The sequence below is a fragment of the Balaenoptera ricei genome, chromosome X (assembly GCF_028023285.1).
Source record: "Balaenoptera ricei isolate mBalRic1 chromosome X, mBalRic1.hap2, whole genome shotgun sequence".
Taxonomy (NCBI): Eukaryota; Metazoa; Chordata; class Mammalia; order Artiodactyla; family Balaenopteridae; genus Balaenoptera; species Balaenoptera ricei.
The window spans coordinates 99,339,166-99,356,997 of NC_082660.1; the positions used below are offsets into that span (position 1 = coordinate 99,339,166).

Consider the following 17,832-nt stretch of genomic DNA (forward strand, 5'->3'; position numbering starts at 1 on the left):
GTTGCCTGCACTTTCCCAGCCTAGGGCTGATCATTAGCAATTTCTATTTGATCTTCTCCAAGGCCACAGATTCTTCTGGAGTGGTGCAAACCCAAAGGGGGGAGGAGGGGCCCAACGTACCCTGCAGGAGCAATCCCAGCCTATTTGAACAACTGGATTAACCCCGTGTTCCTCTTCTCAACCCCATGATTCATGAGCACCACGGACCACATAGGCTAGGCACTGAGGGGCATGGCTTCATGTACAGAGGTCACTATGGCCACCCACCACTGTCCCCCACCACAATTCTGGGAAAGGGGCCATTGCTGAGGCCTGTGCCAGCAGGGCGGCAATATCTCCATGCAGAGTTCCTGGAATTCATGTGAATGTTTGAAGTAGAGAAAGTTTAGGGAAATGTTTGCGTTACTCACACTAGTACTGTCCTTCAAACAAGATGGGGGTTTTCCGCTCTTTCCAATCCAAGACCCCCTTTCTACCCTGCCAGGCTGTGTGCGAGTGGGGACTTTGATTGCCCCATCCATCTGTCTGGCCAGCCCCTGTCTCCTGTGCTGATGCACACAAATCCACTTACACATGTTGACACATATGCTAACGTTGGATCATTCCAGAATATCGTGGAGATGGAAATGCTAGTTTGATGAAAAGTGACGATAGCAACTCCTAGTTTCAAATCTGCCTGGTGTTCAGGCAATGACTGCGACTCTCCGCAGCTTCCTGTCAGTTAAAATGTGATTTAAACATTCTATTGTGTACCAGTCGTGTTTCCTGTTTTATAATATCCAAATTTAATATTGCCTTCCTGCCCTTTCTGTGTAGCGGGTGATTCAGAAAGTGACTCTGATTTCCCTCTCTGGGTGGGTTACCCTCACTGTCTTATCTCCCCTCCTGCCCCATGAATGGGTTTTTCCATTAGTCAGCATACTATAAACTTTCTTCAGGCCTCAGGGCAGCCTCGTAGAGCAAACAGCGTAGTCTCTCTCTGTGCTGTTCTCTCTCTCCTGGTCATGGAAAGGGCCTGATACCTTTCAGAGGGCAGATCTGCGGTAAAAAACAAAACTTTGAGCCACCAAATGCCACTCTGCATGTACACAGACCTGTTTCTTATACGGTCATGTATTGATAATTTCTCTCCCGACCACCGTGGCATTCCCGCTAGGGAGCAAGATCGCCTCATTGTGGGAACAAATCCTCTCCTCCGCTCAAGCAGCCATGACCGTGCCCGGTTTCTGGGTGGTCTCTGCTGCTAACACGTTGGAGGGCCAAAGAAATGCCATTTCCCAACAGGGCCGCTACAACTCTGCTCATTAGTGCCACTCTGAGGTGGGAGCCATTTAAGGGAAACACCATAAATCCAGCCCAGTGTCACCTGGGCCCCAGTCTGAATGACTTTTGCCAGCTAGACCAAACTTGTATGCCACTCACAACTCTTAGCTCAGAGTGAACTGTTAATTTGTCTTACAAAATGATACTGTCTTTATTCTGAAACCAAGCACGGTGCCATGCCTCTGGGGGGACAGGCACTCAGTAAATATTGATGGATCACGTTGAGCCTGACATTTGGGAGGAAAAGGCCAGATGGAAAAGGAGATGAAATGATGCTTTGCCAAAGGCTCTCGAAATAACTGGGCACGTTGGGGCGGCAGCAGTGGTTTTCAGGTTGTCCCGCGGGACCCGGCATTCTGTTGGAACTGATCGAAGTTTCCATAAACATTTGATTCAAAAAACGTGTGTGTGTTTAAATGTATAATATTTAAACACTGTAATAAAAACTGGAAAAAAAAAAAAAAACCCAAAACACCTAACCAAAACATCTAATGTGTTACATTCAGAATGGCAATTGAAGACCACCCAGTGGGTCAGCAGGAACCATCAAGTTGATACATTCTGTTCAAACCTCAGGCGTGATGCTTCTCTTGCCTGAAAACTTCTTGCAGGCCTCCATCGTCAGGCCTGGTTCAGAAGGTTGTGACTGCACCGGGGTTTTATAATTTAGGCCAATATGTACTCACTTTCATAAAACTATACGAAAAGATACCACCTCTTTCTCTTTGCAAATCAGGACCTTCTTGCTGCTGTACAGCCAAAACAATACAGAAATCAGTGGAGCGCTGAGACTATAACTACACCTGTCATCTGTCACCCCAATTACAAATTTTTATAGTCACCCAGACAGCCCCGTCGTTCTCATTAACTTTATAAGTAACTGGTATGCATTCGTACTTTGTAACAGTGAAATACTGTTTTTAATCTCGTACTTGTAACCTAATGAGGTGCCAGCTAAGATTCTGATCAAAAAGCAAAGAGGTTCTTCCAGCATGGAGGGAGACTAAAGGCTAAACAAATTACCAGCCCCTTGTGACTTGGCTGCATCCTTTTAGAGTGGGAGCAGGAGCTCAAGGACGCCAGGGCAGTTGTGAGCCCTGCGCCAGCGCGCGCTCCAGACTTAGTGCATCCTACATCTAACCTCTGTCGAGCTAATGCGATCATCCGTCATGATGGAAATCTGCAAGTGCAGGTCAGTGTTTGTTTATATAACGCGTATGCCCTCACCAGCCCTCTGGGTGGGTCCACTGAAACCATTTGAGATACATAGTCCATCTACTCGGAACATACTATATTAAGGGTCATTTTAAACATGGTTATAACCAAGTTCTTGGGATGAAGAGGTGGACTGGCTTGGGCCCTAAGGCAGCTTTTTTCCGATTCTTGAAAAGATTTCTTCCAACAGGCAGGGGGTTCGGAACAGGGGATTGTACCATGCGCTAAAGGGATCAAGGAAGGCCGCTGAATATAGTAGCCAAAGCAGTATACCCAGGGCCTGCCTCAGTTGCATCCTCCCATTCAGCTATTCCTCTGGCCGGTGAAAAGCCTGGGCAGACAGATGGGAAGCCATCAGAGCTTGGTCCAAACTCACACTGGTCTCGGCTCATGCGGTCAGAGCTGCAGGAAGTGGGAGAAGCCATCCTCTGAATGGCAGTCATTCACTGGGCGCTCCTGACTGGCAGCTCTGAGACCAGGTGTGGTTTCCTCACAGCCGACTTCCTCCCAGCTCACAGTGATGGTACTCCTTGGATATGACAGTATTTTCCATCAACAGAGAGGAGCTGCCGCCCACTCGCACAGTCACACTTGCCCTCTGAAGCAGTGGAGCAATTTAAAAGGTGCCCAGTGGGGCATGAAGTCTAAAGAGGAAATGCTGAAACTCTGGGGAGAATTTAGGTAGGTGGAGTGTGATTCCTGAAGTTGAAATCTGTCCAGACCACTGAGTTAACCACTAATGCTACAAAAAGAGAATGCTGTGGGCTCATTAAATTACTTCATTCTACCTGAACCTATTAATATCGTCTACATCATTAAAAAATCCTGTGTACCATTAAACATGAATGATGAAACTGGCCCTGAGCAGATGGCTGCCTTAATGGAGCTCTATTCCAAACCACAATCGTCCTCTAGAGCCGAGATGGCTGTTTTTAGCCACTGTGATTGACGTGAGCACGTGTCATCAAATTCACACGGGGAGTGGGGTTTTGGGGCAATGTAACAGAAAATTGTCCTGCATATATTCATTAGCAATTAATCCTGAAATATGCATGATGAAACTGAGACAGCAAATGATTTAGAAAGAGCCAGAGGTATGTCAGCAATGTCCCTGACGGCCTTTCCATAGAGGAAGAGATAAGGCAACAGCTGATAGAGGTAGCACACCGAGCGATCCCGTGCTTGAAGCAGGCTCCCATCTGGCCCTTGGAAGGCAGTAGCACTAGTTGCCTTGCCCGATACTCAAGACGTTTTCCCCAAGCTCAAGTGGCGAATAGGGTTCATCTCATACCACTCTGGAACTGGAAAACTGGAAATACGTTTATGTGTGTGATGTGCCCAGTGTGTGTTATGAGTGAGTGTGGACAAGCTCCGAGCGGCCACATCTTGGGCATGTTCAGTTTCTGTCCTGTACTGAGAAAATGGCAAAGAAAGCCTTGATGGCAGAAGAAAGCCTTCCCACCTCACCAGATGATTGTGCTGGATGATATTGGGCTTAAGTATAGCCATGCCGCCACTGGAATTCAAGTCTGCTGCTGGCCTCAGATCCGTGGCCAGGGTAGGGTGCCCAATAAAGGCCGGAGACTACTGTATCGCCAGGCCAGGATTCACGGCTGAGTAAAAGAATGACATAGGTAAATCGTACGGTAGGGAGCAACTGTAAGCAGATGAGGTTTCCCAAGTGCCAGTTTGGAAAGAAATCCGTATCAGTTCCTAAGTATATTATTTCAAAGGCTTCAACTGTTAGCTTTTAGTAAGAAGTACCCACGAGCCCCGAATCCTCTGATGAGGCCGGTTAAAGAAAGACACCAGAAATGGTAACTCAGTTTTAACATTTTATTGGGTAAATGATTTTAAAGGTAATAACAATAGTGTCAAAACTACTACAATATCTTTCCACAGCCATACCTTACAGACCCACATAAACCTTCCCATTTTTCTTTTTCTTCATTTGTAATATTTTAAAGCCATACATGTCATATAAAATGCCCATTTCCAATAGTTTCTTCAAACTATTAAGCAATTGAATGTGGAAGGAAGGAGGATCTAGTTATACTTGAAGGGGTTTCAGGTAATCTGTGATGTCTTACTGTAATCAAAAAACAGGGTACTAAGAAAGGGAGGAGGAGAAGAGCTACTCCAGGTAGCTTTGCTCATTACGAGTCTCAACCACTGCATCACCAAGAACTTATTATGCTGGTGACCGATTCAAAGTAATTTGGGGGAACATATAAAACACTAAAATAACTTAGAAACTCGATCCAAATATTTCAAAAGTAATCAACTTTCATATACAAAAACAGTCAGAGGTGGTTACAAAAGTTTGTTTTCTCAGTGCGTCTATGTACCAGCGCAGTTACTGGGTCCAGAGCAAAATAAAAGGTTTATTCTCTTCTGAAACAGTAATAAAAAACAAGGAAAACATATCTTTGTATATAAAGGATCAATGCTGGTCTTAAGAATAATGTAATCAGAAACCCTTAAATCGAGAGGCACACAACGGGTTTCTGCTTTTATAAAATAAAAGGAAAGTCACCAGTTTATTTAAATGGAGGAGGTGCTCACACCCCTCAAACTTAATTCAATTTAACATCACTAGCAAAAATCACTTAGAAACTGTACAAAAATAAAAAAGTTAACACATTTAATCCTGCAAGGTTTTGTAAGGACTGGAAGGCAGGCTTTTGGAGCAGCATTTGGGCATGGCTGGGGGCTTCTTTGGTTTGATCTAACACACACAAGAGATGGAGCCTATTCCAGATGACAGTTTCGGATTTCCTGCACATTTGAAGACATGAACAGAGGCCAGTATACAAACTTCCGGTGTGCTGCACACTGGGGCTGTATGCTCTGGACTGAAACTCTTATAACTGCTTTAAGTGGGGCGGGGGGTAAAGAGCAAGCCTTGCACTTCCTCCATCAATCACACCGGAGACTGGAGCGGGCAGGGCAGTAGCACATTTTCTCGTGCAGTCAGAAGGCCACTTAATGGGGGGGAGGAGGAGGGGCAATTGTTCTTCTAGAATCTGGTACCTGGCTGACCTTGTTTAAGAACAAGAAAACCCTTCCAGAAATGGAAGCCTTTTGCTACATACCAAAGTAAAATACGTACTATTTTCCAAGAGGAAAAAAATACCCAGTTGCATCTGAAAACGGAAAACATAAATGGAACTAATGAACATTTAAAAGGGGGGCTATGTAAACTTTGTGCTACTCAAATGAAGTTCAAGTATTACTTCTGAGCTGTTTAGAGATCGCTGAACTTACACAATATTCTGGTGACAAGAGTGCAATTCACATTTGTGTTTCTGCACAAATAAACCACAACTGGCTAGAACACAACCTGTGCAGTCAGAATCTTCGTCTGAGTTAAAAACACATGCTACATATTTCAACATGTTCAAAGTTAATTCAAACTACATATTTAACAGCTTTGTAATATACGACAAAGGTGAAAGGGTCTAGCATTTGTTTGAAGCACACCATTACAAGTTTGTATAACACCCTTTACACTACAAAGTCTTTTAGTCAACAGCTACTTAGACACACAAATGCACTGTGCATTAATTTGAACACAAAAGGAGACAAAACTATCCTTTTCCCCCAAGCCACGGTGGGAAATATTGCTGACCTCGTCCTCTGAAGCCTGCAGGATGGTTATTTCTTCAGTATAACATTATTACACTGGTAAGAAAATCTGTATAACATCTGCATATATCAAGAATTTTTAAAAATCTGATATGATTTTAGAGTCCGCATGACCAGTCACGTGACCTGCTCAAGATTGATTAGCACCGTTAAATACATAAACACACACATATGTATGTATTGTAAGTATACACACACACGTATGGAATAGATCTTTTCTTTAAAAACAAAAAAACTTCTAACCATGAGCTCACCCAGGACAAGGAGCCTGTTGAACGGATGAGATGATAGATAAGATGGATCAATATTGGTCTATTTTGTCTCTCTTCGGTTTGCTTGTTTTATTTACTTTTTTTTTTTTTTTTCTTGCAGCAGACAATATCTATCATTCAGCTTGTGCTCAGTTTCCCTATAAGGGCAAGAAAAAATTTCCATCAGGTAGCCACTTGTTTTTATACTGAAAGACTAATCTGCTCCAGAATGCTCCCAAGTAGAAATGAAAGGACTCAAAATCCCTTTCTAAAGCCCAGCAGCTAGCTTTCTCTGACTAATCTCTAGGTTCAGTGGAACTGGCTACCGAGATTCCATTTCAGGCTAACAATTGGCTTCTTGGTTAAGGCATCACGACTGAAAATGGTTATTCCAACAACAGATGCTGCGGACGAAGGAATACCAACAAACTTCTGAAAACTCTCATCAAAAACAAAAGCAGTTTGCTTTGCCATAAGGACAAGCAGAAGGAATTCAGCCGATTAATCTCACAAACTAGAAAAGGGTTTTCAAATTCTGAACTAGCAGTCTGTCACTTGTCACAGCAACTGCATGTATAAGCTATGCCATCTTGATATTCCGTGACATCTCATAGTTTTAGACTATATATTCTGCACCACACTTATATTCATCACTTGAAGTATTTGTTTCCTGTTTGAAAAATATTTTGCGCACACACACACACACACACACATATATATATACATACTACCATAAAACGAAGGTAATCTTTCTCCAGAATCATCTGTCATTTTTCCTGGGGATATACATACAGACCTCCCGTTGACATTAGGAAGTTCTCTGCATATGCATCATGGGAAGACTAGCCCTGCAAATGAGCTGGGCTCTAACAACTATATCGTATCTAAATGCCAACTCCGTTTTTACAGGGGTAACATAACATCTTATCGATATAGTAAATGTGTTTCTATCAAAAGTATGTAGTGCAGAAAGAGATTCAAGCAATTTTATAGTATTTCTAAAACTCCAGTATTGTCCCCATGACAAACATGTCTGAAATCACGACATGTATTAACTTTTGTTTCACTAGATTATCTTTACTATTTCTTTAAATGGTAGCTAAAATTGTCTCTGGCCAATCATGACTTATTGAAAGCTAAAGCTAACAAATTTAAATTAATATATAATAGACACATGTCTCTTTTTGGTTATTTGCTCAAAATAAATTTTTCAGCTTAAAAAAATACTTAAGAGTAAGCAATTTGTCTAATCTGTTGTTTCACATATAGAAATAAAATTTTTAAGAATATTTCTCTAAATTGCCTTTCTTCTAACCCCTCTTAATTCCACTTAATTATATTCTTCTCAAAGGCACTAAATTCTGTATCTGCTCTCTTCCTGATATTTGCTGCTCTTCAAAATAATTTCTGTAGCATATTTCAAAGGTAGCTTGTACTTTCTTAAAACAGTGTTTTAGTTTGTAAGTTGATTCTATAAAGTGATGAGGCAGTTTTTCCTGTGATAACCAGCACAATAGGCATAAATGATTTCTCACTCTCTGTGACAAGTCCTATCACGGACCTTCGAATGTTCTACACTAGAGCAAAAGTTCATCTATTCTAACCATGGGAAAAACATATACTTAAACAGAGAAGACCCACATACTAAGCTCTCATAACAAAATGAATTTTAGACAAATTCAAGAGTAATATACAAATACCTGAATCTGGTATGAATTACTCCCAAACACAGCTATCAAAAATTACCTATCTTACTGAGGAAAATGAAAGAAACACCTAAATGAAATCCTTAGAAACTGCACGATTTCTTCCATCCACAGTCAACACAAGGAAGGAAGAGAAGAAAGAAAGAAGGAAAGAAGACAGGAAGGAAGGCAAGAAGGACAGAAAGACAAACCTGACTGAGATAGCAAAGCAAAATTCCATATAACATTGTAAGGAAAGAAAACCCCAAAATTCATATATGCTGCAAAAAAAAAAAAAAAAACGATCTAAAATAATAAAACAGGATCATCTTAATAAATGCCATTTTCCTACCCGTTACCATGATGATCTTAACTGACGATGTCGAAGCTTCACCATGGCAACGGAAACTATCATCATAAAATGGTACAGTAAAAGAGATAGCTAGACCAAGAAGGGGTAGGGTCTCCTGGGAAGAGGTCTGCAGAGAGGCCCAGTGACTGGTTGTGTGGCTCAGTGTCAGGAATAATGGTTGTATGGCGGAAGGGGATGCCCAATGCCATTTTGGAAATGATGATGCTGGCGATGAGCAAGGTATTCAGCATAGCTCAAGGTCATCTTTTCACTACGGTACCTGAAAGAAAGTTAGGGAAGAGACAAAGTTAACATCACGAAATAGGTGACGTGTGAATGTCAGAGCTAGGAGGGACCCTTAGAGATAATTTTCTAGATCAGGAAACAGAGGCCTAGAGAGAAGAAGTGACTTGCCCACTGTCACACAGCTAATAAGCGGCAAAGCTGAGATCAGAACCCAGGAATCCAGAGTCTGAGTCCGGTGCTCTTTGCACTCTACTACTCCTTGTTTAAATTGTTCTAGAAATTGTATTGCCCCCTCAGCTCCGGTTTGCTAACAGGAAAGAACGGAGGAAAGCCAGCCTATTACTGTCATGTATGCATTTCATTCACTTGACTACTTTTTCTTCCGGGATCTTCCGTTGCTTCCTCTTTAACCATTCCTTTCCTTCTGTCCACACGTCTCAGGTCTTGCCATTAAGGGAAAACAGTAGCAACAAAAAACTTGTCTTGATCGTGGTATCTCAATCCTCTTTCCCCCCATCTTCAGGTTTCTTTTCATTGCCACACTTCTCAGAAGAGTAACGTGTATTTTCTACCTTCGATCCCTCATCTCACACCGCTCCTCGGCCCTGTGCCTCTTGGCTTCTACTGCCGCGCTTCCGCAGAAACTGCTCTTTCAGAAGCCACCCCTCATCCCGCCTGACCTCTCCATTAGGATACCACGCACCACTCCCTTTTGGAAGCTCTTTTGTGCCTTGTGTTCTACAGCTCCGTACTCGCTTGGTTCTCCCCCTGCCTCTCGGACTGCTCCTTATCTCTCTGGCTACTCATCCTACCCTCGCCTTGTAGGAGTTGCCTACATTTCTACCTTCAGTTCTTCTGCCCCTACGCTCTGTCCCAGCTCAGTGAACTCTTGCCTCACAGCTTCAACTATGTCCTCTTTACAGATGATCCCAAATCACCATCTCTAGCCTTGAGCTCTACACACGTACATTTTCAGTGACCTATTGGACATTTCTATACAGATAGCCTAGGAAGCACTTCAAATCCAGAATCAATACGTTAATGTAACTCTCCCCAGTGTGGTCCCTCTCTTGGTGAAAGGGACTGCCTTGGTCCCTTTTATTGAGATGAAAGCCTTGACTTGCTCCTCTTCCCTACTTCCGAATGATGACTAAGTCCTTTCATTTTTCCCACAATATTTTCTTTTCCTTCCTTTCTTCCCATCCCACTGCCACAGCTCGTGTTAAGGCTCCCATTTTACCTTCTTTGGATTGCTGCCACAGATTCTTAGATAATAACAGTGTCTCCTAATTATTTTTCCTGTTTCCAATTCTAATCTTACACTTCCCCAAACCCATCTGTTCAGAACCCTTCAATGGCTACCAATTGCCTATAGCATCAGGTTTAAACTTCTTACTCTCTACCTTCTGGGCCGTATTTTCCCCAGTGACCACCTCCTCTATGTACACTGAGAGACCAACCAAATCAGACTATTGCAGATTCCTTAGAACTTGCCCCCATACTTCGCCACCTGCATGCCTTGACTCACCAAGTTCTCTTTAAGTTAATCCCTTTCCTCCCCCACTTTCCACCTGTCAAATATTCTACTCATTCTTCAAGCCCAGCCTCACATCTACCTCCTCTTTGAAATTTTCTGTTATCCTCAACCCCCTCCTGGAATTCCTCTTTCCCTACTCTATGATCTCATATCATCTATCACATTCTGCTGTATATTAATAATTATTTTTGTACATGCCCTTCTATTCTCCTAGAATATGAACTCAGAGAGAGCAGCAATGCAGGCATTTTCAAATTTGTAACTCCTCAGAGCTGAGAATAGTCCATTTTTAGACTACAGGCATTCAATGTGGTTTTGTGGAATTAAAAGAAATGGAAACAGCAACCCATTTTCCCAAAATGTTTGATATTTTCCTTTTTAAATAAGTACCCCTATGAGCCCATGCAGAAATTCATTTAGCATTTGTGAGTCTAGCTCAATTGTGTTTTTCAGCAAGCTTTCTATCACTGCCAAAAGTCTAAGGTGAAATTCAAATTTGAGGACTGCTTATCGGGATCCTGGGGTTCTGCTAAGCAATGTCAAAAGCTGGCCAATTTCTAATTCAGGCAACTTTCTTCAATAATGTAGTCTAAAGGCTCAGAGGGCTTGCTTTAACAAAGCCAGAGTAAGCCCACAGAGCTACGATGCGAAGGATGGGCTCATACATCATATGGGCTTTACTGCCAAGCAGAGTTCATTGTATTCACCCTCAGTACAGCCCTGCCATTCATTTCCACTCTGTTTCAGAAAAGAGAAGCAAGTGTAGTTAGAGAGACCAAAGAAATCAAAAGGTTATAGGTATACGCATCAAAATGTACTGGTCAGCCTTGCACTAGGAAATGCCTTCTGTACCTGGTCAGTTTTATGGTTTTCCTGAATTCATTAGTAATCGGAGCTTTGTATCCTCCTTTCCTCAGTAAGGAGTCTATGGTCTGAATATGGTCCCATCCTGTGGAGAGCAGACCAGATAAAATACCAGTCAAGCACGTGTAACAGCCACCTTTGGTTAAACACAAAATGGCTTTGTAGAGGTCAGCTATCACTGTCACCGACCCCTTTGGTCCTAAAAACAGTCACACAGAAGAGCTAAGATTTCATCCTGCACAGAAGCAGGGACACCATGGCACACCTTAAATTCTAGCTATCCCTGCTGGCTAGCAACATTGGCTTCTTTATCTCAACCGCATTCGAAGGCAAGGAGCCTGAGAGGCTGGCAGTAACTGCTCGGTCGTGTCTCAGTAACAAGCCACAAACATTGTACTCTCCTCTAACGGTGACATCTTTAAAAGGGAAGGAAAAGCCTCATTGAGCCAACTCAGTAGTACTTAGGACTCCCACACTAACTCATGGTAATCGCCATTTCTAACCGTATCTTCTGCAGGCTATCAAGTGCATCTGTGTGCAGCATTCAAAGGCATTTTTATGGGTTCTGACACGGGATGCACACTCATACCCGAGGCCCTCGACCTCTTATGTATGTTTTACAGAGTCAGTGGAACTACAGAATTAAGAAATTTTCGAAAGCAACCCAAATAAATCTGCAGATAGCTGCTTTAAAGACTAACGCTCTCATTTGGGGGTTTAATGATATTAAATTTTGTAGTTATATATCATATTTATATGAAACAGATATGGGAAAACCAAATTACCAATGCTTTCTGATGAGAAGAAAAGCTCCATGAGATAAAGAAGAGGTATTCATTTCAACTAACATGAAACTATAATTTAGTAGTGGCTAGAAAGGACAAGATACTACAGAGTGAAACGTTATTTTGTGTTATACTGGTAGTTCATAAAGGTTTGTGCTATATCTGTAAAATCAAAAAACGTTTGTTGATTAGGAACATATAAAACACTAATAGTTCATGTATTCTCAATGCTCCTTTTCTTCATGGGAAACTTACAATCTTAATAGTAGCAGAAGGAGTAATGGCAACCACCTAAGAAGGAAACGTTTGATACTGACAATGAACGGTGTGGCTGATCGTCAAACTAAAGGCTTGTTTATGCCACAAGGCTACAGCCCAGTGGAATATGGGGAAATGGCACTTAAAATTCATAGCAAACCATTGCCTAAAATAAAGCCCAACTTTTACAAATCTATGCTTTTTTTGAAAGTATACTTTTATATGTTTTTGCTGCCAAACTTCAGTGCAGAGATTCAACTTCTGTGTAATTCACCGATTTCATACAGACATTGCAGTGGCAGCGATGGAAGAGTCATTTCTTATAATCTGACAGTGATCAATTACCAGATATAACTGCAAGGTCAGATAACGCATTTCAATTTGTATATTTGTTTAAATTCTTCACTAGATCATATGAAATAAAGTACAACAGTGACCTTGCTCCTTTGCAACCTCCGGTAGGTAGGTGGCGGTGCGTTTTGATCCTTTTTCATTGATGAATTCTATTCTAATGCCATGTACACCCACCTGAAAGAAAGTGGCAGTTTTATTAGTACAGTCTTCTTCATAGAAACAGAAAGAAAAAGTTATAATTTAACTTTCAGAGAATGCAGTTCTTCCTTTCCCCTTGCTTTTGGAAGGGCATATCTGTTTTCTCTTTCCGAAACACTAACTCTGAGGATTGAAGGCCGTTATGATGGCCACGGAGACTTGAAAACACTGATTTTTGCATGTGCCCAGCATGCACCGGGCTATGCTATTCTGTTTGGAACCAGGGCCACCATTCTGAGGCTGTGTGTAGAATAAGACAATCGATGATGGCAAGAGTCCTGCCCCCACCCCCAAATTGTGGCTCATGACAATAAGGAACTAGACCAAGGGAACCGACTTCAGAGAGGTAGCAAGCAACCATCCTGCTTTCAGGAATAATCACCATTTCAGATTGAGTTCCAAAACTTCTGGGACTGCTGGCTCTCTTCCCAAACTGTCTAGTCTCTTTGAAACCTTGAATTATATGTAGATAAACAAACACAGATAAGACTGAAAAAAATCTAACAATCAGATCCTGCATCGTCACCCATTACGGTATTTCTAAAAAAATGTATTATGGCTTAAAGCGTGCCGGTGGCAAACCCTCACTGTCTATCTACAACACTGCTGCCAAATCTGAGAGCAATAAAGATTTCAAATGACTTTGGGGCAGGGCATTTTTACATAGTTTCATATATACTAACCCAGAGACCACTATAACTTTATTATGTGAAAGACAAACTTTTGATGGTACCCTAAAAAAGGTGGTCTCCTAAGTAAGTGTGGGTAATTTCTTGCTAATGTTTTAAGAAAGTAATGTACTTTTTCTTTGATCAGCATTCAGTCAAAAGGAATCTGTCCTTTCCCGTCATGTCTTACATAGAATAGTGTTTAGTGCTAAAGATCACAAAAAGTTCTTGTCTTCTTTATATACGCTGATAATAAAAATGACATTTCAAACGAATAACAACTCCATTCTGCTCTCCCAAATCTATGGTTGCTTTAGATCAAGGGTTCCCAGGTGGAGTTTAAGGTTGTCCAAGGTCCAGGAGGGAAGATGTTAAGACCAGGTAAACATTTTTACCGGAGAAAGGGGCTTCTTTTCAGAGCAGGTGGCTATATCCATTCATCTGTATGGAGGTAAAGGTCTAGAAGAGGAAAAGGGGTCCATGAAAACTTCTTTTGCTTCTTCTGCACTTAGCCTGAAATTTCCCAGTTTTTCAGGGAATAAGAAGTCCTCTGGAAAATCCATTTTATTTTTTCCCCAGGTCTTCACATATCCATCCATTAGAGTCTGTCAGATCTTCTGAGCAGTTGATGTTTTTTTATTAAAGCCTATCTCTGTGGCTATTTCTTCTATCTAATATCAGTATTCTTATGAATATCCTTCTGCTGAAAATGCAATCAGGGCAGCTGTTTAAAAACTAACACAGTAAGGCCTCTCATACCCTGTGGGAAATGACTGTGGACAGCTGAGAAGAAATATGAGTGCTTAGCTATCAGGCATTTCCAGGATAAAGGACATCTACTAATCTCCCTAGTGCCTGACACGTTATGGAGACAATGACAGATTTGCAACAGTTTCTGTATACTGACTTTCTGATCAGTGACTTTGAATTTTTTTCCTTCAACAATATTAGATCCTTCATAATTTGTTTTTAAAAACATACGGCATAAATAATTTATGCTCCCATCATTCACGGAGGTGAATTCTGCGACTTCAACTCAATGTATCAAAAATCTGTCATGTTAAAATTGAAAAGAATTTTGGTGTTTATTAAGGTGTCTCATCAAAACTGTGAAAGGAAGACTGTTTCCCTATCTGGGAGATGAGAATGTTAGACTCAATCAGTGCTGTTTAATTGGTATGGGGTCGGGGTGTGGGCTGCGAAGGTTATCAGAACTTCCGGTTTCCTACTTCAGCAAGTATAGTTTGTAAAAAGAGTAAGTCCCCAGGTGATCTTTATTCCGGGTTAACTAGATAACCTCTAATAATCAGTCTAGCTCTGACAAACTGTGGCTAAGTATTGGGGGGAGGGGGGGGAAAGTTATTTACGCAAATTGGAGGTGATTTAGACATAAATCCTTTCTTCATAGGAGTACATTCTGTGCTATTCAACAAAAATGACAGAGATTTTGAAGCCTAGTAATTTAAAAATGAAAAGAGGTAAGACCAATTGCATGGTATGCAAATAATATCTTAATAAAGATATATGCATATGAAGAGGTTAAGACCAAACTGGAAGGACATGTTGACCAAAATAAAAATTACTCATGGCTAAAATTGATTTACTGTTGTATTTTGAGAAGGCCCCCCCATCAAATTTGACATGAAAGAAATTACCCAAATTCCCCCATTTTGAATTAGTACCACATTTACAATTTTTTATTCTTTTCTGTGTTCCTACGATTCTGAACAATCAAAAGCCCTGTAAATTGAACTGTAGGTATGGTGATTTTCAAGTGATTCCTTTGTGAGAAATAACTTATTTCATAGGTCAAAAATATACTCCACAGAGATATAAAGCCAAAGCCAGAGTGACTCATTTTTTTTTTTCAACTAGTGGAATCAGGAGAATGGTAATAATGTTCTGAACAGAATCAAAGTATAATAGCCTTTTATCAGCTGTTGAGCAACAGCATCTTGCTCCCAGAACCACAGACGCCACCAAGTAGTCATACTGCGCAATCAAAACAGGAGAGTGGAAAATGGCCTGCTGTGGAGACACTGACCCAATCTGGCCAACCTGTGGAAATCACTGGCTTTGCAAATTAAGTCATCTCCACTGAAATGAGCACCAAAACGAATTCTGTACTGTTGGAGGGAGGCATCTGTCACAGCTGCAACTCCAGAATGGAACCCTCGTGTGTAATAATTGAATCCTCCCTTCAACAGACTGGAGAATCCTTCGGGCCAGCAGCGTCCCAAGAGACAAAGGCTCTAGCTGCAGTGATCAGCTAGATAAGAGATCAGCTAACCAGGGCTCTGGGATTCCTTGAAGCAAACTTGCTAGAAAACTCTATCGCAGTAACTTTCCATTTCTCAGGATGGATAAGGAGTTAGCATATGGGAAAACTATGTCACCAAACACCCCTAACCACCACTGCCCGAAGTACAGCCAGGTGAGCAAAAGCTGGAGACGTGCAAATCTAGCCTTATCGGAGTCTTCAGGTCATTTTCAAAATTATTAGAAGGTCTGGGGAGAAAAATGCTTTCAAGGTCCATCAGCTGTGATAATGTCCTTTTAATCAAGACTGTACTTTTGCTAAGCAAAGCTATAAATCAACTCGAATGGTAGCAAATTAAATGTAGGACTTATAGATAAGAGGATATGGAATTAAACAGAGCTGTATCTGTGTGTGCTGTGAGCGAACATTAAGAGCAGTTCAACAGATTCCTATTTCATGTTAAAAAGAAAGCCATATTTATTCCGAACCTTTCCAAAGCAAGTGATTTTTATTAATGCTATTTATACAATCTTTTGTTTTTAACATCACCCAGAATGATTAAATATCAAGATTAATGTTAGGACCCTAAAATATATCTTGATTATTCTGGAGTTGATTATTCAGTGTGGGGATTATGCATCCCCAACTCCCCCTGGCCTCGGCCTCATCCTCTTTCCTCCCTTGTCCATCTCTCTATTTGTTCACCGCTCTATCAGAGAGCATGTGGGCACAGGGAAAAGAGATACACGCAAATTAATCAATTTTGCTACATAGTAAAAAGGTTTGGTAGGAGAAGAGATTATAAATAATGGCTAAAATGAAGCTTCTAGACTGTCTGCAGATTTCATTTATCCTCGTTATCTGGTCCCTTGTTAGAAACGTGGCTTCATTTAAAACTATTACCCCCTAATGCAGTGACTCTCAACACAGGAACATTAAAAATAAGTGCCCTCTCCCTCCTCATTATAATACATAGTCCATATTATGCTCTGCTCAATTGCACAAAGTTTAAAACACCCTAGTCTGTCTATAAGGCAAGTGTTAGTCCTATAATCCACTAGCAGCACTACAAAAGGGTCTCGCTTTTACTTGTGAGCCTAATCAGCAAGCCAACAATCTGGATATGCTGAAACATGAAAAAGTCATCTGGCTAAAAGCATCAGTGAGTGTAAACTGTGCTCTGGTTAAGTGGAGTAGGCTCTATGCAAGCATTGGACCATTTGGGTCCCCAGTTACCTCCACGGTCCTGACCCTCAAAGCTGAATCTGCCCCTGATCACATCCCGGCCAATAAAACCAATTTACTTCCTCAGGTTCATCCTGTCTTAGCAATGTCACCGTTAGTCCCACCCGTCCCCATTTTCAGAACCAAATGTTGGGTTTCCCTGTAACGGTATGGCCATAGCTCACCCCACTGATTTTCAGTGGGTTCACCTTGAATAAAATAAAAAATATCAGGAGATCAAAGAATCGAAGGTTTGTCTGACATGGCTTTGTTGCTGATCTCATTTGGCAAAACGGGCTTTGCAATTAACAAAGCAGCCAGTTGCTGGTCATTCATGAAAGACTGACCTGCCAGGCTCAGTATGGCAGTTCCATTGAATTGAATGGAAGGACTCTGTTTCTAAGGAGAGGACACCCCCTAACTTCCAGAGGCTGGCATCATAGGAGACACACACGCTCTCTCACAAAACAGCCCGTGGTACCACGGACAGAAACAAACACTGCATTGGACAACCTATGGGTCTGACCCAGAGTCTGGTGTTTCTAATATTTGTAGGAGGACAAAGCCACAAGTGATATTTTTGCCTGAAAGCACAAAACCCATAACGCAGCACCTTCAACTCATTCACTCATAGCCCCACGGTACCTTTTGCCCCATCCCCAGCTCAGACTTCTGCAGACTGACTCTTCCTCTTCCCAATGAAAGCAAATTCCACATAAAAGAAGAAAATACTCCAAACTTGGGTCTCCACCAAGAATAGTTCTTATTTGAGCAAGAAAAATTAGCATTTTCATCATAAAGGCTGATGACAATTTGCACAGATCATAATGAAACACTTCCCCCAATCCTGATAATGTCGACTACACAAAAATAATGTTGACTACGTACTGATTGTCCAGATCTGCCCATCAAATCCTCAAAGTTGTGATTCCTCAACGCTTTAATCCACCCATCAACTTCAGAA

At 41.5% G+C, this 17,832-nt stretch overlaps 1 protein-coding gene across 2 annotated transcripts in view; it reads right to left on the minus strand.

Annotated features, from left to right (window-relative positions):
• Positions 1–4,360: 4,360 nt before the first annotated feature.
• Positions 4,361–17,832, minus strand: part of AMMECR1 (AMMECR nuclear protein 1) — a 115,703-nt gene continuing 102,231 nt past the window's right edge. Inside the window, exons 4-6 of one of the 2 annotated variants that reach the window (XM_059911037.1) lie at positions 12,602–12,692; positions 11,110–11,206; positions 4,361–8,754 (exon numbers count right to left, since the gene is read on the minus strand). In XM_059911037.1, the coding sequence (XP_059767020.1) occupies positions 8,640–8,754; positions 11,110–11,206; positions 12,602–12,692 (303 nt within the window). In that variant the 3' untranslated portion in view covers positions 4,361–8,639. Of the gene's footprint in view, positions 8,755–11,109; positions 11,207–12,601; positions 12,693–17,832 lie in introns of those variants that run through there. The other variant, XR_009500232.1, reaches the window with a different exon arrangement.